This window comes from Anoplolepis gracilipes, chromosome 12, assembly GCF_047496725.1.
Source record: "Anoplolepis gracilipes chromosome 12, ASM4749672v1, whole genome shotgun sequence".
Lineage (NCBI taxonomy): Eukaryota > Metazoa > Arthropoda > Insecta > Hymenoptera > Formicidae > Anoplolepis > Anoplolepis gracilipes.
In genome coordinates, this window is record NC_132981.1 from 10983493 (window position 1) to 11002892 (window position 19400).

General features: G+C 36.0%; 3 protein-coding genes across 5 annotated transcripts in view; all 3 read right to left on the minus strand.

Annotated features, from left to right (window-relative positions):
• Positions 1-418: 418 nt before the first annotated feature.
• LOC140671786 (stAR-related lipid transfer protein 7, mitochondrial) lies at positions 419-3403 on the minus strand. Its single transcript, XM_072903394.1, has 6 exons — positions 2588-3403; positions 2344-2498; positions 1979-2247; positions 1775-1902; positions 1432-1571; positions 419-1337 (listed from the first exon to the last, which is right to left on the minus strand). Exons 1-6 carry the CDS (start codon positions 3076-3078, stop codon positions 961-963), a joined length of 1560 nt encoding a protein of 519 aa, XP_072759495.1. The 5' UTR covers positions 3079-3403; the 3' UTR covers positions 419-960.
• Positions 3404-6953: 3550 nt separating this feature from the next.
• On the minus strand, positions 6954-12354 carry LOC140671788 (uncharacterized). Its single transcript, XM_072903396.1, has one exon. It carries the CDS (start codon positions 12285-12287, stop codon positions 12003-12005), a length of 285 nt encoding a protein of 94 aa, XP_072759497.1. The 5' UTR covers positions 12288-12354; the 3' UTR covers positions 6954-12002.
• A 22-nt stretch (positions 12355-12376) lies between these two features.
• Chi (LIM domain-binding protein 2 Chi) overlaps positions 12377-19400 on the minus strand; it is a 74523-nt gene continuing 67499 nt past the window's right edge. For 2 of the 3 annotated variants that reach the window (XM_072903391.1, XM_072903393.1), the window contains exons 3-9: positions 17216-17318; positions 16101-16273; positions 15233-15436; positions 14172-14304; positions 13172-13296; positions 12821-13063; positions 12377-12668 (exon numbers count right to left, since the gene is read on the minus strand). In XM_072903391.1, the coding sequence (XP_072759492.1) occupies positions 12567-12668; positions 12821-13063; positions 13172-13296; positions 14172-14304; positions 15233-15436; positions 16101-16273; positions 17216-17318 (1083 nt within the window). In that variant the 3' untranslated portion in view covers positions 12377-12566. The remainder of the gene's footprint in view (positions 12669-12820; positions 13064-13171; positions 13297-14171; positions 14305-15232; positions 15437-16100; positions 16274-17215; positions 17319-19400) is intronic. The other variant, XM_072903392.1, reaches the window with a different exon arrangement.

Here is a 19400-nt window from a genome sequence, read left to right on the forward strand (position 1 = left end):
GATTTCCTTATACGATAATATATATTATGTATACTTGAAGAATATTTATATAATATTTTTTATTCTCTTTATTTTCTTATTCTTAGGCATAATAATATATGAATATATATTCTTATACTTATGTATTCCATATGTATTTACATTTTCTGTGCAAATATGTATATATTATATATGTATATGTATATATATATATATATATATATATATATATATATATATATACACAATATAAAACAATCAAGATATTTTGTATATATGAATGTATAATTTTAGAAAGAGGAAATTGATTAAATGTAAATGTGATAATTTTACAATTATCATATAATTCCTTGAGATACAAAAGAATTCAATAATAGCAAAAATTTTTAATTAATTTAAAAAGTACTATATTGAAAAAAAAACTGAAATTTTTTTAATGGAAATTTGCACTTAATATATGCATGTAGCAAGTTAAATAATTTACAAGTATATCTTACTTGTTTTATATTATGTTTAGAGAGATACAATGAAATTTGATTTACTTTTGTATTGAAATCTATATATCATATAGATATAAATTATTAAACCAAAATAGCTCGAATTATTATTTGTTCATTAAACAGATATTTTATGTTTGTTTCAATTAATTACTCTCTGTTTACAATACGTGAATAAAATTTCGGCGAATAAACTAAAATTACAATGACACTTAATCAGTCTTATTACTTATTACTTGCTTATTTATTCTTTTTATAAAAGATGAAAATCACTGATTAAATGGATGGGATTTGTCATATTCACAATTTTATATCGCTATACACAAAAGCACATACTATTTGTATATATTTTAATGAAATATTGCTTGTTCATTGTGAACCTGCTCTATTTCTTCTATTCTTTATATCATAGTAGATTATTCTTCCCATATGAAATTACATTAAAACATCTACTAGTCAAAAGTTACTCCATTAAATCCAATTGTCAAAAATCCAAAAATGCAAATAATTTTGTAAGATAAAAATAATGCAATAAACCTTGCTCTTCTTTGGGTGAAGAATCCTTATTTTCAGTTTCTGTTTTATCATTTTCTCCCTGTACATCACGTGTTTCATCCAATTTATTAGTATCATTAGTAGAATCATCTTGTGGGATCTTGTGGTCATCTTGATAATCTCTCATCGTTTTTTTATCGTCGTCCGAATTATTTTCTACATCAACTTTAATTTGCTCTTTAGAAACGTTCTCCTCAGACAACGTAAGATGTGTGTTTTTAGATTCAGATGCATTTTGTTTCATCAGTTTATATTTGTGATAATCCTTTGAGGCCTGTCTCATGCGAACTAAAAAGTCTGGTAAACCTAGAAATATATGTACGTGTATATATATTATAATTATTTTCACAATACATTAAGAAAAAGATCTTATCATTCACTTTGTAGTAAGAAAACAGACCTCTCAATGCTACCCATGCAGTAACAGCAGTTGGTACAGCGACACCAGGATCATCAAAGTAAGTGAGACCAAATTCGATGCCTGGCTCATGGAATTCTGTATAAGGCTTTATTACCATGTACGACCAGTATGTCTTGACTCTGTTACATACAAATTTCAGATTGAAATTGATCCATTAACAAAAAGTTCAAAATTTATTTGATATTTAATTCTGTATACTCAATTATTCAACTAAATTATTTCTGTCAGTTAATGAAATGTACAAGTAAACAGAAGTGATCAATTAAGAATATTTGATATATACATACAATATTTATGCGATCTCTTGAATCTTTTTACATACCTATAAATTCCCCTTCTTTCAGGCACATCAGGATGTTCTGTTACTCGACTCACAATAATCACAAGTCCCTTGTCTCTATCCACGATCCATCGTCGTTGATATACATAATCTCTGTTAGAAAATAATTTCTACGCAATGCAAATTAATCAATTATCAAATAAGAAGATTTATTTCACAATAAGAGATAGTAGATTTCAAACTTACAGGCCAAATCATCTCCCAATGAATAATGTCAGTACTATGACTAACGGATGATTCTAATTTTGGATCGGTTTCAATAATCGTTAATTCCTGAGCAGTGGGATCCCATTGTTTTCTATAATCTACATCAATTTGTACTTGCAGAAAATCATCGGCAGTAACATCAGAGAATGAACCATATACTTTGTATGCAAATAATCCTCCAGAATTAGGCTCTTTTTTTCTCCATATCAACATATCTTGACGCTCGATAAAAGGCTGCCAACTATCTACTGTTGTACATTTTATAAATTAAATAGCAAAACATATAAAAATAGAAACTATAACAACTTATATTATATTGAATAATTGATATAAGAAAAACTTACAATCTTGATTACAGGAAACAGAAGATTGAACTCCATTACATTTACAATATTTCACATTGGGCTGTACAACATCAATGACAATTCGCAAATGACATTTAGCACAGACCACTGTGGAGTCTCGCAATTTATAAATTCCTTCAATCTCACAATTATACCTGCAAGAAATATAAAGTATTATTAGAAAAATATTATTCTAGAAATATTATACATACATTTTATCATTATAAACGTGTGTCACAATTACCTATTAATTTCCTCATCGCTTATTCTATCGCGATCCCAATTGTACACAGCTACCCCCGTCGCGCTTATCAAAAAATTCTTGGCGTTTTTGGCGAGTCTCAATCTCCATGATCGCATGAATTCTCTCAACGCTACTTCGTCCCATATTTTCGTATAGAGATGAAAAATCTGTATGTATCGCCTGATTCGTTGAGCGGCCACAAACTCGAATTGTTTCTTGCAAACTTGGGCAACCTGCGTGCTCTGTTCGCGGAACCACAAACTTATTCTCTTGCGGTAGCTGCCAAATTTACCGCGATTTTGCGTTTTCGAGCCGCAATGTTGCAAAATGATGGCTAATCTGTTACTATTGTGACTGTTGCAACTGGCATTGAACCGTTTGAAAGCATGACCGGTCAGTTTCCACGTGTACATCATTCGATCTCGGTGCTGCGTTATGTTGTGAACACTTTCCGCGCGGAGAGTACGATTAATTAATCTATTTACTCTCATTTACATATATACGAAATCTTCCTACACAAATAACCGCGTGATCGCGAGTATCGCGTGGTGACACTATACGTAACACTTTGTGTTGTCGGTCCTGCTTTTTTTCGTTCACCCTATCGAAAAAACCGCGTGAAGGTTATACGTGTATATGAAACGCATCCCTTTTTTTTTTTTTTTTTTTTCCTAAAGTTACGCACGTATACTTGATAGATCGTAATTAAATTAATTATAAGAAGAAATCACTGCTCGCATACATAACAGCCGCGCATACATAACCATCGATTGTCGACGGACGAAGAGGAGTTGCGCGGAGATGAATGTACGCATCGTACAGCGGCAAGAGGCGGGGCGGGGGGGAGGGGGGGGGAAGGTTTAGATTTCGAATTTTCAAGGACATGTCAAATTTGATTTTTTTTGTTTCGAAGAAAAAAAAGGTAAAAGGTGAAGGAGCAATTGCAATATTTTATTTGAATTTTCTAATTCTATGAATTTACGTAGTTAATTCTATACATCACATGGCTAATTTACATTCAATTGATGACCGCCGATTATCGCCGATTGCAACCCGATATGTACCGTAGCGCGACAATTTGTCATTGAGTAGGGACTTTTAGACCCGTTTTACAATCAGTCGTTAGTCGTCAATCGTAAAAAATAAACCAATCATATTCTTCTTTAAATTCAACTGTGATTGGTTAATTTCTTACGACTCTATTGTAGAACGGGTCTTAGTATCCTATCTAGTCGCTAGAGGAGATTTTGACAAGACACGTGTGCGATCTATATAAATTTTTAAACCAAGTATATCGACGATATGGCGCGTTGTGAGTTTTTTAAAACGAATTACGATAACAGTAGTGATCAGTGTTTGTTAATTGCATATATTTTGCACGTAATCGATCCTATTTCTTTTAACGATGCTGCTAGGGTCTCGCGGAAGTAAATTTAATATATTAACGAAAATCATATACGACTAATATATATAGATTAAATAAAAATGTTATTGTTCATTAAAAAGGTCATTGTGAAAATAAAAAGATCGGCAACGGTGGGATATACAGGCAAGTTTCGAATATCGTTTTTTTATTAACGTTTTATCAGTTACAATTTTGATTACATACATATAATGTGGATCCTTCTTTAAACACATGGTTGCTATGATACAAATGACGAGGATAAAAATTTGGAGTGCGTAAAAATGTAATTAGATGACAATTTATTTTTGTTTTTATTTTCTTTTTTTTTTCTTTTCTTATTACTTCATTGGTCATGGCGATGGGCCAACTTTGAACGTATATTAATATAATATACCGAGTTTGGCCCATGTCCACTAAGTGGGTAGGTAGGTAGGTAGGTAATATCCTTGATCGCAATTAAATCGTCCCTAATTCGCTAATATTTTACACACTAACAGGTGCGCAATCGTCGCTCAAGACTGATGTCCGGTGTTAAAGATCTGATCGACCCGCCGATCTCAGGATTGTGTTTCTCACATCGACCACATAGAGAGGCTTCTTGGAGCTTTCAGTGTGCCAAATTCAAAGGACAAATATTTACAAAAATACTGAATAGCAATCGACGGCAACGTATAGTGAGTAATATTATATTTTTATCAACAATAAAATACATCTTTTTTATGTTTGATTTATCAGAAAAACCGAATCACATACAAAGGATTTCTGCAAAATTTCGATGTATTTTTGACTCTTAAACAGTTTGAAAAATCGTAATATCTTAATTATATAATTATTTATAATTCGTGCTTAAATCTTCTTTTCTATAAGCACAGCTTTAAATAAAAAAAGAATTTTTTAAATTAATAGACAGCTAACTACAGTGCAACTTTTTAACAAAAATTAACATTAATTCTGTCGATATTTTTGATCGAAAAAAATAATCGTTATAATTATTTGACAAATATCGTCCTCTCAAAAGCGCCCATTTGGATAGAATTGCATACGATTCAATGATTCGAGTAATTAGAATATCTAATTATAGAATCGGATATTCTAATTATATACGAGCACGAGGAAAAGGTTTAAAAATTGAAAAATAAAAATGGAAAAAAGTCCTCTGAACTTGGAACAACAATGTATGTATTGCCTTCACTTGTGTTCGTCGTGCAGCGACGAATGGCACACGTTTTTCTTTCCCTCCTTAGCATTATATACAGGACTGACCATTTATCAACAATTATTTGGAATATCATCCTTTAAGGTAAACAGCATCGAGTGGACAACAGGGAGACGCTAATCGGTCTAAGATCGCGGTTATTGTAATATTTGACTTTCCGCATCGCTTCCGTAATACTAATCAGCTTCTCCTGAGATTCGGTCGGTGATATGCAATTTGATTCCAAGATAATTGTAAAGTTCTGCGTAGATCACGGCATAATAATCAGTGAGATTTTGGTATATGTATATATTTTTTGAGTCGTATATAAATTATATCCAGTATTGATGATCGAGAATTTTACAAAATGTACATACGCGGTTATTTTAAACAAACGAGATAATTAAAAACGTTTTTTTTTTATCGAGATAAATAAGATTTGAATATATTGCACATATCTCAATTTTCATATTCTCTTTTTTTGCTTTTTCTATTAACAGAAATTAAAAATAAACTATTAAAAAATCCCGGATATCAGTAAAGATAATTAATATATTGGAGGATACATAAAAATATTTCGAGCAGAATTGTTATATCACTAAATGAGCTAATAAGGAACTTTGACTGCAAAAATCAGTCCTTCGATTTAAAGAATCGCTTGATCGACGAGAAGAAAGTGATCGCGATAATAATCGCAGTCATCATTCGGCCATTTAATCCAAAGTTCACAAGTACCGTTTTCGAATACGACATATTCTTCCTTTTCTTGAGTCAAAATGTATTCGAGATCTTTTCGACTCAGAATCAAACCATCATGCAGCGAAGAATCTCGTACACAAAATTAGCAGCATCGCGTTTATATAATTCGATCGATCATGCTTTCAAACGTTAACCGTGTCAGAATATATTTAATTATCGAATTATATTTAAATCAAAGACGTTTCGAGTAGGGAAATAATATTTCGATAGGGAAATAAATAATCTTCTAAAATCTTTTTAGATTTAACAGATAACTTTGTTCTCTTTTCTAATTTTCCATTTTTCGTGCGACGAAATACGAATCGTTATCGTGTAGACTAATCAAACAGAATGTACTAATGTCTGGGTGAATGAGTCAATTGAATGAACACGATACTCTCTATTCACAGGGACGCTGGATGAACAATTCGTTTATTAACAGTCTATTAAATATTAATCATGAATTACGACATCGCGGCCGGCAAATGTCATTCGTGCTAAATCTTGTTGATGAATAGAAATTAAGCTAATCGAACGCTTGCTGTTTATCAGTCGATGGCTTCGTGAATCACGCACGATTTGCACAATCGCGAAAGATTTAATTAAAGGTCATCATTTTAATATGTTTAATAATACAGCTTGCGACAAGAATTCGGCGCGAATTTATTCAATTTCTCTGGCATGTGTGACTATGCAATATCTCATCAACTGCAAATGAAAGTTTCAATCACTAGATAAAATCAGTAAAAATAGACTTTATAGACGCTGATCAATCTCACATTAATATATTAAAGTAATTTATATTTTTAAAAAATTTATAATTGCAAGTACATAATTTTTAGTTTGATTGCCATTTCTACTTGCTTGTAGAAAATTTGATGATTTTCGTTGATATGCTAAAATTTGCAAATTTATTCTGCAATTCTAAATCAGTAGTCTATGAAAAAAAGAAAAGATACATGTTCAAGATTAAAGAACAATAATTATATAGTTCGAAAATTTCAGGTTCAGAATCAAAATTTCTAAAATGCAAAGTGTGTTGAAACTTTTACTCGTGTACAAGTAAATCGCATTCTTCGATCTATCAAATCTGCATTACAATACATAGCGTAAGAATCGAAGAATAATTTCAGCCAAATTAGATAAAAACACAAGATTCATTTTGTAATTAACGCAAAATTACTTTAATTAAGAAATAATACGACGCATCATCATGTTAAGGATTATTCATAATAAATTTTGCATTGTCTTTCGCATTCGTCCTTTATCAGCATCCTTTTTGTACATTTCACGCGGAAACGAGAAGCATGACTTCAAAGGCAAAGCGTTTAAATTTTATCCCGGCAATCTCTTCTGATCGCCATACAGCGAAAGAGATTCAGCATTTATATATATATATATATACACACACACACACACACATATATATATATATATATATATATATATATATATATCCTTTCTCGTATGAGAAAATATGAATGCGTAATTCCACATTTTGCATATTCGAAGAAATACAAGGAAAGAAAAGGACGAAATGTGTTCGAAACGAAAAGCCGCTTTCTCGCAGATTATTAATGCACGACCCTAGGTCATCCGCCTTGTGTGCGACCTGTCACTCTATTATGATCGATACTTTCACTGAGCCCGCCGAGCCCGTTGTCCCTCCGCTTTCCTTCCTGCGCATAATTAAAAAAAAAAAAAAAAAAAAAAAAAAAAAAAACTTGACTCGTACAAGTATGACCCCATATGGCGATGAACAATCACGAGGAGTATCGCTCGAGACGTTCCCCATAGCGCGACAACTCGTCGAACCATTGTTTGAAATTAAAATAGCTTCTGAATGAAGATGCGGCCAAGCGTTTGCGTGTCTCGTCTCGCATCTCGTAGCTATTCTCAACGCTGTTTCGAAGTGCATCGCCGACTATTCGAACGGAACACACGGGATTTATCTTCGGGTAGACATTAAAATCATATGCACTCCAGAAAGAGAAAGATAATTTAACGCAAATGTAACATATAGTTTTGAAAAAAAAAAAAAAAAAATATTTAACGCAATAACGTGTGCGACGATATCCATGATATTTGCTAAATCTTTATCAACCTGTTATGAATGTTTGATTCGAGCGGTTCTTCATCTCCTTCTATAAGATTCGAGGTAGAAAAAGGTGAAGAATCGATAAAAATACCGCGGTTAAAAGTTAATCATCATCGGTAAAGCCAGCTCGTAAATATTCGCCGGTCGACTTTACCACATTGCGCTTGCCTGTGAATGTATGACTAGTGCGATACCGCGGAATGTCGAGATCTTGTTTATTTGCAGCGAAGCGTCATGAACCGCGCGTTACGGATCGGACTACTATAACGAAGATCACAGTCCTTTCCTTATACGGAGGGCAAATCGTGCCGCTCGAGGCCTGGGCGATGCACTTTCTCCCGGCAAGGATCTCAAGTTCCGTACCGTTTCGCCTCCGCGCGACTTTGTCGTTTACTCGGTGTAATGCATCTTGTTGTATTTTCGACCATGTCGCGCGGATGCGATTTGCTGCTACTTTCGAGTTTCGGCCTAGGGATGCCCGTGGGGCATTATAATTTCGGCTTTCGTGCGTGTTTCGCTAACAATTAAAAATTTGTTCGCCTATTACTTATCATTTCGTGTATTTTTTGTCGTTTAAATTCAATTCACATTATTAGGGTATAATAATTAATTAATTAATTAATTATAATAGTGTCATTATAATTCGTAATAATATACAACATTTGTCAATAGATCATTTATACTAAAACCCACTGCATGCTCGTGTCGAAATCATTCGTACATTCTCTCACGTACTCTCCCGCACATGCACGCATATACACACGCGCTCCTAATATACGTGCGTTTTCTCTTTCTTACGCTCTGCGATTTCGCTTTGCTTTCTCTCATTCTCTCTCTCTCTCTCTCTCTCTCTCTCTCTCTCTCTCTCTCTCTCTCTCTCTCTCTCTCTCTCTCTCTCTCTCTCTCTCTCTTTCTCTCTCTCTATATATGCACAAGTATATTTTACGAAATACACCTTTCCCCTACTTTCGCACACTCTCACGCCGTGGGACTGTACTGGCTTCACGCGTGGCTTATCTAACTAATTCACGACTCTTTTTGTGTTCTGGAGCAAGTGTATATGTATGTAATTGTGTAGGTATGTGTAAATGCGTGCTCAATGACACGCGTGCGTGTCTTTTTTTTGTCACACACGATTCGTCTTTCGCTCTTGGTACATTCTACGTATAAGCCACATTCGCTCTCATATCTGGGATAGCCTACTTTATTTCAATCTAAAAAAAGAAACAGATAAAAGAAAAAGATACAAGATCAATGTGTGGCAATACACGCATTCAAAACAAGCGAAATGATGAGAACACAATGGCGATCTCTCGGAGAAAAAAGAAAATTACAAAAATGATTGATACCCGTGTGATACACATGAGTATGTCTGATATATGTTAGTCTTTGTACATATTTCAAAATATATTCTTGTGTGACTTCGACATGCCAAAAATGCAGAAAATGTTTTACTCTCTAAGGATATAAACTCTATGGATTTTTATATGTATATGCGCTCCGTTTCTTCCACACTGCTTCTTTGCATAAAAATTCGACAAATAGTCGGATTCGATTCATTCACTCGTAGATACCTGAAAATGATCCGATTCAAAGATCCCGAAGGTGTGATACATCGCTTTTGTTCTCCCGTAAGTAATATCGCTCTCTTTGGATTACAATTAAAATTGAACAAATAGTATGGAAGAAAATTGGATATTAAATTTCGCAGAAAATTTTTGTCTCGTTACGATGACGCGAACTTGTTATTCGATTAATTAACCCAACGTGAGAACTTCGCGCGAATGATATTTACGAGTGCGTTTCATGATCTACAATTAGAGGCAATAATTGCAACAATAGCGCTATTCGTGACACGTGAATTGTTTATGTGCTCAAATATACGTGCCTATGTCCGTAAATGTATGTATTTATATATGTATATTCGAAAAACATAAATTCCGAATCGAAGCAGAGTTCGTACCAGGATCGTATTCGAATGATGACGTTAGCCATGCTGGAAAACGCCAAAGAAATCGCAGATATCGTGTGATGTATTATAATTGTGATGTATTATTATTATACTAACTAAAACAATGTTCCCCTTTCTTACATTTTGACGCGTGATAATGTGTAACTCTGAATCTCATCAATGCATATTGTCGTTAAGTAATCGTAATCATCGTACATGAAAAAAATTCACGAGAATCAAAGATCACATTAACCAAGTATTATATTGATGATTTAAAAAAAATGAATGATTAATTGTTACTTTAATAAAATCATTTGAATGATTTTTAAAAGAAGGAACACGTAACAAATCACACAAATGTAAAAAATAGGAACAAATGCGACGCGTCTAAAACATATAACGAGGAACATACTTGATGTTTAAAATGTAACGCGCAAGGAACTTTATTCAAAGATTTACATGTGTCTGTATCGTATGTGTTTTGTGTATGTTTTTTTCATTTGACGTACATTGTGTGCATTGTATCGAATCACCACGCGCACACACATTACTAATACGTTAAATAATATTATAAAAATCCTAATGTTTTCGTTAAAAAAGCTCTGGTTAAAAGTAAAAACTTGATCAGATCAGTGAACGTAAAGTATTCACCTGAATATATCCCATATATAAAGTTAAAAGACACATATAATTCCTAAGACGTGGATACGCGTGCTGTGCTACGTATCATAACGCGATGTAACATAAATATAAAACGCGAAGCATTTTGTTAAAAAACGCTTTTACATTTTTTTTTCCTGCACTGTGGAGATTGATACCGTGTCGTCTCGGTTCCAAGAATATTTTACACTTATGTTTACACGTACCAATAATGTCGAACGTTTAGAAACGAGATCCCTCGTACATGTTTAACATGCAAAATCTCACACTTTCCGTGGTTCGTCAAATAATTATAATAATAAAAGATGAACTTTTATAACGAGCCCTCGGGATAATTAGCGAGATTTGTGTGTGCATTGACGTTCGGTCAATCCCCGCATTTAAAAACATCTTCGAATCGAAAGTGACTCTGTTAACTCTCTCGCTCTCTCTTGCTTACTCTCTTTCTTTCTCTCTCTCTCACACACACACACACACACACACAACACACACACACACACACACATTTTTTTCTTTCTGACTTGTTCACTCACATTCTCGCGTGCTCATTTTTCCCTCTCTTTCTCTCTCATATACCCCGAGCATATATTCTCTCCCACTATCATACTGCGCATTCTACCTAACTTGCACACTGACATTTGCACAAATACGTACTTACGATATAGTTCTTACAATATTTTATATTCATTTATTCTATTAATTATATCAATACTGTTGACGGATAGAGATTCATTCACAGCTCGCACTAGAGCGGATAATCGTCTCTGATGCGTGTGGCATTAACGTTCCTTTTTTTCTCGCTTTCTTTTTTTGTCCAAAAGCGATCTTTCATTGTTCAGTCATATTGTGTGTTCCACCTTTCATATTTAATATAATTTTTGACATAAAGTTTTTATCACACGCTAAAACACTTGACCTCCTCTATTTCGGAAATCATTGTCTATCCGCACGGTATTTCGAAACGATACAATAATTCACGAGTAAACGGGCCAAATTCTCCTTTATTTATCTATCGCTCTCTTCTCTCGATCTCTCTTCTTATAATCTTCCCGTATGATCGTGACGGACTCGAAGATACCGCGCCACCTCTCCCCCTCCCCCATCCGTCCAAGAATTAGAAAAACATTACGAACTCGAGCAAACTGCCACTGCATGTAAGTTCGTTTTCGTCTTCATCCTCGATAGTGTCACAACATTGACTGCAGCAGCACTGCAGGGTCGCTCGACAACTCGGCACGGAATTTATCTATCGATGAACCAGAGCACTTTAGCACAAACGCATTTCTCGCTTACAACGAGTTCCGTACGTTACGAGTTTCTGGTCCAATCACCTTGCGTGAGACGATCCGTACGTTCTCCAAAATGTAATTACTTGTGACCGCGCTGCGCGAGAAAATACTCAATCTGCTGTAAACAGAGCAGTTGCTGTACCAGGCTCTGTAGTGGATCCTGACCCGGTTGCAATTGACCCTGTTGCTGCTGCTGCTGCCCCTGGAGTCCTTGCGACTGCGTCAAGCCTCCACCAGTAGACTGAGCAGACGTAGGTGGCAGCATCGTGGTGCCCGGACCCGATTGCTCGGCAAGCAACTGCCGCTGCAGCTGCTGTGCTTGATAATGAGCCATCGCCATCAGCTCCGAGGACTCCATGCCCATCGAGGCGGCGGCAGCGGCGGCGGCGGCGGCGGCGGCGGCCACGTGACCCAACTGCTCCGGATGATGCTGGCCCGCTGCTGTTGCTGGCAGACCAGGTTGACAGCCCAACGCCGGAAATACGCCAACATGTGACGACAATCTGCCAGCCGTGGAGCCGGCCGCAGAAGCTAGATAGGCGGCGGCAGTGGGGAGGCTAGGATTCTCGCCCCGCTAGGGAGCCACGTTCTTGGGCCTGCGCCCCCGTCGCCCCCTGGTGGGGGGGCGCGGGGACTCCTGGCCTCACTGGCTCACCGCGGGGCTCTTTTTGTCTTGCTGCTGCTGACTGGCGTCCTGCGTTCCCTGTACACCCGCGGCTGCACCCGCTTGACCACCCTGGACTCCCTAAAACAGTACATATTTAGTGTTAAAAACATGTTGCGCTTAAATTTATTTCTCTTTAATTTTTTGAAATAAACCGAGCACTCTTGATGTTGAATCTTTCAACATCAACTTTGCTGAATATTCTATATAAATAAATTGTACACATTACCTACCTGACTACCAGGACCACCCTGTGGCGGACCAGGACCGCGATCTGGTGGCCAGGAATTGCCAGGTGTCGGTTCCGAATGGAACTGATGAGGATGTGGCGGTGGGCCACCGGTCGCGTCATGACTATGAGGATCCAAATTGTTCGCGGCATCATATTGCGTGTTCTCCAGCCTCGTTATTAGTCGTTCATCCTCGTCTCCAAACTCACCACCCATCAAAGATGGCTCACCCACGACCATTACATCCTGAATCATAGTAAAAGAACATCTCTAGTTAATCCTTGCTTCTTGAAACGTATATAATCAATGATTAATCTTCTTGAGAAAACGAATTTTACGAAAGAAGAAATTTACCTGCGACGCTAGAGAAAAATTTGGACCTGGTGAACGCTTTTTACTCGGGGCGGGTGGTGCATTGTTGCCCGGTCCCGATGTACTACCCTTTCGCTTTCTTCTTTTACTAGCCGGCCGCTGGGACTCTGAAAAAATAGGTTTATCGTGAACACGACGCTGCGCGTACTCGATCGCCAATGCTTGGCCACGTGTGTAGCTACACACTGATAAACTTAAGAGCGCTACCCAGCTGTGGACCTTTCTCATCATCAAAGGTCTCTGACACGCACAAGCACAAGCATGCATTGATAGACGAACAAATACATAGACATATTGTCAGGTCTATTTCTTTCACGCGCTACTAAATACTTTGCACTCTCAAAAGCGATCTTTACAGAGAGACATGCTTGGCATGATAATACATAGTGTCGTAGCTGCTTGGTTCCATGGTTTGATTAATTTTAAAAAGATACCGGGAGGAAATGATGAGTATGTATATATTTCGAGTTGCGAAATATTGCAAGTGAAATAAGAAACGCGATGCACGTGTAAGCGCGATAAGATGGGCGCCAACAATAATACGCAACGTCAAGCAAGTAACGAAAAGTAACTGAATGACATTAATATGTATATTTGCAGAATAAAAAATAATTGCCATTTTAATGTAACAGTTTACTGTTTTTACAAGCTTTAGCTTAATTCGATAATGACTTAAACATTCGTTAAATGTGATTATCAATAAAGCAAAGCAACGTTGCGTTAGCAAACCCTAATAAAGTTGACAAGAAGAAACAAATTTAATCGTTGGATGATATGAAATCGGCAAATCTCATGATCGGCAAAGCTCGATGAGAAGAAAACCGATAGAACCAAGAATCGCGACAGAGTGGCAAAGAAAACCGACGACAACAACAGTACGTCGTTCCGCGAATGGCAAAGACCGATCTCGTTGTCTATCAGGATCGATGGTCGTTCGGCTCCACTGGCTGGTGCTTCTCATGTAAAGCAACTGTTCGTCTACCTCTCTTACCCGGCGGGGCAACTATCCTCTGCCATTTCTGGAACAAGGTTGTCTTCAAGCAATCGCGAGGGGACAACGCATACGCCTTGTGCCTCGACATCAGTTCCTGCATCGGCTCCAGAATTACGCATAACTGTAACAAAATCATTACATGTACTCAACCATAGTGAAAAGTTGTAATGTCTTTCATTTTTTAACTTTTAAAATATATGTAAAATTTCTCTATACTTTTAGCCGAATTGGGTATTATATATATATTGTATATAGCAAAAAATCTATTAAATAGTATATGCGATATATTGTAATTCCACGCAATATTTGTATAATACAATATTTTATTTCCATTATACAGTGAATGTAAAATGACTAAATAATACTTGACGAACGACTGGAATTTCATGCGACAACAACACGCTTCGTTTTCAAATCAATCCGCTTTCGTCGTCGATGATTTTTCATTCGCAAGAAGAAATTATTCGAAAAGCGGCTGTAGTCACGCGTTTCCGTAACATTGTGTATTTCAATTCAACAATGAGCGAGGACATTCTCGTGATCATAACAATCGATAGGCTTTTCAACTTGGACTCGAATACACAACGAAATGCGCGGGCGCCCCCGGTGAAAGCGCTTTCGAGCGCGGAAAGAAGGTAGATTGTAGTAACCCGGATAACCGGAGATATTTTCGAGAAGGCAACCGTGTTTCGACTTGACTCCAGATTGACACACCATACTGAAATTATCATCTTCTAACTCTTTGCTTGTGATTATATATAATTATTATACTCATTAATGACTTTTTATATTCGCTCATTTTAAATTAATACACATTCGTAAAAATATGTGCATATAAATATTAAAAATAATCGTATTATCTTTCTTAATTTTGAACTTGCAGAATAAAAATCTATTTCAAAAGTTTCTCCATTCATTCGTTTACGCCAAAATCATAAAAAGAAAGCTATTTAATTCGTAAATAAATTTTCAATTTAATTTCAACTTAATCAATTTAATACTAGGTGCATTAATATATAATTAAGATAAGCATTACGAAAGATACATACTCTAAGGTAATTGAGGGTGAAGTTTGACATGCCCTGCCTGGTGATATTTTTGCTGATCTGCTCGAGCATCGTCGGGTCCTGCTGCATACTAACAACAGATCTCGGCACCAGTTCTCGATGTGTTCTCACCGACATATGCCACGACTTTATCCTCATGAGGTCGTCGAAAGTAAACTCCAATATTAACCTACCCTCCGTTAACACCTAAATCAGAAATTCGAATAACAATATCTGCCTTGTCTTATTATTTCGAGAGTATTCGATTTCGCGCGTCACTGTCAAGAAAGGGAGAAAGACAAGAGAGTTCGTAGAACTTGAGCTAGGAAACAGTTTTGCAGAAACTACGGAAATCCAATTAAACTTTAATCTCTTTTTATCTCTATATTTTTCTTCTTTTAAAGGAAAAAAGAACGATTAATTTTTCCAATTATGCTAAATTAAAATTAAAACAAGATGCATATTTGTATCTAATATACATGTATCTTTGTTAAAAATATATAGTACATTTATAGAAAAGGAGATGAGCGGAAAAAATAAATTGAAAGAATAAAGTTAACGTTTAGATTGGAAATTTGCGAAAAACGGAACGACGAGATACTTAAAATATGTATTTTACGAACATGTCGAGTGTCGGAGCCGAGGCGGCGAGGCGGAGCAGTCTCCGCCTCGCCTAATATAATATTCGTCTCTCGGTCAGAAATATAAATATATTTCTTAGATATATACGAACATACTTTTTGTATCTCGATATTTTTTTAGAAAAAAATTTGAATTTAATATTCGTCGATAACTAAATTTCAATTCTACGAACGTTATATCTTTTTATTAGGTGTAATATAAATTCTGCTGGGGACAGGACTATTCGTACCTTGGTGTACATCGGTTTCCCGTATTGCGTGACCATCGTGCACTGATCACAATCCAGGGTTATAGTGGTGTTATGAAACGACTCCTTCTGATTCTTCAAAGTATAGTAAAGTTCTGTAACACCGCCATCGAATATCGAGCGGAAGTACCTAGGTATTAACGTCCTTCCTATCGCTGAAAAGATAAAAGTAGAAACAATTAGAAATAAATACAAGAAACGTGTTGCGAGAAAAAGACGAAGCGATTATTAAGATGGACAGCTCTATCTATCTTAGGTCGATCGATGCGTTGTTACGTGTTAGATACAAAATCTCCTTCAATAAATACGGTGTAGCATCTTTATGAAAAATTATATAAATATATCTAATAAAAAGAAATAAAAACAAAATTAACGCGTTTAAATTCCACAAATCTTGACTTTATAATCTATCGCGAAAATAATAAACAAAAATGTATGGATAAAACACAAAAACTAATATATGCAAATCGTTATATAACAATAATGAGGAAGAAAATTTCTTGTTCTCTTCTAATTGCAAAGTAATGTATCCCGTGTTACCGCATCTTGTCTTACGGCGAACTTGTCGTTTATATCCGGGCGACAACGATATGCATCCGCAAGACATGTAATCACGTTGTCGCCGTATATCGTGGCGGTGTGTGTGAGAACTGACATTAAAATCCACCAACTGCAAAATTGCCGCGTGGTGGCACGTCATTATTTAGAACACAGGCGGTATCGTACGAGGAACTTGCCAACGATTAAGCAGCAGTAATGGATCGCGATATCGTCAAGGTGTAAAAAATTATCTAGCACAGAAATCGATTGCATTAACGCAGATAACGCAGAAAGTATTAGATATCGGAGAAACTTTATTTCAGAATGTCACCTTGCTTCTCGAAAGATGTCTCTATCGCGACTCAATTTTTTCCACGTGTGCTTCTATCAATTTTATAAATTAAAAATGTCTTACTTTTATATACTCTATATCGTTTCTTTGATTAATTAGATATTTTATTGATTTTATTATAAATTTTTCAATGCTTTTTCGACTTGAATCATCATCAAAAACTGACAAAATATATAAATCTGCTCAAGTAATCAACGATACTCACAATATCTCTTCGGTCCGTCTTCCAAGCAGACGTGCAGGGTAAGGGTGGCGTCCTCCTCGAAAAACTCGGTCGCGAAGGACTCCCACCAAAGGTTTTCACTATCCTAAATAGAACAGAAAGAAATACAGAAAGGATTAGCTTACGTCCTGTTATATAAATTTTGTATTAAAAATTCAACGCATATACTGTCGCATGACAATGATTATTGCGCATCAATGATATTTATTTTACGAGCTGAAAGTCGGGAACAATCGGAAACGAAGGGTTAGTTAGAATAGAGAAATACAGCGAGATGAAAAGAAGAAGAGATAATAAAGAGGTGACACCTTTCTCCCTCCCCCTTCAAAAATGCGAAGGGCGCAGAAAAGGTTGAGGAGAGGAGAAAGAGAGAGCCTGTACCTCGGCGCTGAATAACGCATGACTGTCTGGCTTGAAATTATAGCATTCCGCCCCCTCTCAGTCGTAGGAACTACCCCTTGGCTCTGCTGTTCACCACGCTTTCATTCAATTATGCATCTCCACCTCCACTATCCTCCTAGAGCCCTTCTGCCAAGTCCACCTACCCCCGCGGGCGCTTCCCTTATTATTATTTTCCCGCATGCAGCTCGGTCGCTCATCGGCTTTTCTCGCGCGCGAAAAATTGCTGTCGTCGATGATTTCTATAACGATCCCGATTCGAAAAGCCGGAGACATCGCGAATCATTCAGCCAAGAATTTTTGCGAATCTTTGCGAATCTTACAAGTAACGCGTTAAATCTTTTGAACGCATAACACATTTATTTGATAATTTATATTTTCAATTATATTTTATATTTTGTTTATATTTTCAATTTTATGGTTTATAAGAAAACTATAATTAAAAAATGCTTCATCATATTTTATATTAATGTTACATTAAGTTTAATAATTATTTTACTATAAAATTACATTTACTTTACTTGTTTTTTATACTGCTACGTTTATTTTCAAGTGTGTATAGCGTCGATAAAAGTCAATAAATATTAAAAATTTGTAATTTTTCAAAAAATTAATATACACAATATATATATATATATATATATATATATATATATATATATAAAATTAAATTACCAATTTAAAAATTTAAGGAGCAGTGTACATTACGAGCGATAGAAAAATTCTCATATGAAATGCAACAACCGATGGTATGCGAAATGCATTCCGAAAAATACCAATACACTTTGATGGATTGTTTTCTGAATAGATTTATTTTCGTGACAAAACGCTCATTGTCGGAACAACAATTATCATGTTTGCCATTGTAATTTATTATGCGTTTCCGCCACTACGCTTGTCAATAGGCACCTTTTAATTTTGTACATCGGAAAGTAAACTCAGCTTTACCGCAATAGTAGAAACGCACTATATATGACGACATGAGTGCGTTTAAAGAGAAGAATTAAATAGAGGTGAATAACGGTTTTCCTCGCCCGTAGAAAGACGTGTTTCTGATCGAACTATCCGATCAGAAATAAATAAATAAGACGCAAATCGAGTTGCGAGAATGAGATATCGTCGGCGAAGCCGGGGGAGTTGGGACGAGAGTACACTACTCGTGTCAAATCCGCATAGACAATCGGTTTCCGGTGCGGGCATCGACACTGCACTCGCGAAGATTTATTTCGGACGTAAGCTGCACCGTGCCAAATCAAGCAAACTGTTACCACTCCCGCGCAAATTGATATTTCTGGCAAGCGCACCTCGGCCCGGATGGAAGAACCTCGAGATAGAGTAGAAGGCGAAACAGTGACACGATAAGTGTAACTGAACGATCAAGAAGACGTTGCTCGACAAATAGAACGATATTCAATAATGTGAGAGACCGAGAGAGAAAAATATTTCTCTCTCGAAGCTCGATCGCTACAAGTTCGGAAAATCATTCGAGTGATGCGATGAGAAATCAGCAGTCGCGCAATATGTAATATACGTGTATGTTTTGTCATACGCCTACTAATGTAACACGACATGTGTTTCGATACATGTTTAATACGTGTAATTTGTTTCGACACATATATGTGTCTGACATATATGTAATATATGTTTAGATCAAGTAGCAATGTGATTAATTTTCGAATTATATCACACATAATATATTTTAATGTAAAAACTTAGTTTGTACTATATTTATAATATAGGTACATGTATTTTTTTCCAACACTCATAT

Bases quoted from the DNA above. Each gene is read 5' to 3' on its own strand.
- LOC140671786 (XM_072903394.1), bottom strand. From the start codon at position 3,078: ATGAGAGTAAATAGATTAATTAATCGTACTCTCCGCGCGGAAAGTGTT. The intron at 1,903-1,978 runs GTAAGTTTGAAA...TGCATTGCGTAG, and splicing joins ATTGGGAGATGATTTGGCCT to AAATTATTTTCTAACAGAGA. The intron at 1,572-1,774 runs GTATGTAAAAAG...TGTATGTAACAG, and splicing joins GAAAGAAGGGGAATTTATAG to AGTCAAGACATACTGGTCGT.
- LOC140671788 (XM_072903396.1), bottom strand. From the start codon at position 12,287: ATGGGCATGGAGTCCTCGGAGCTGATGGCGATGGCTCATTATCAAGCA.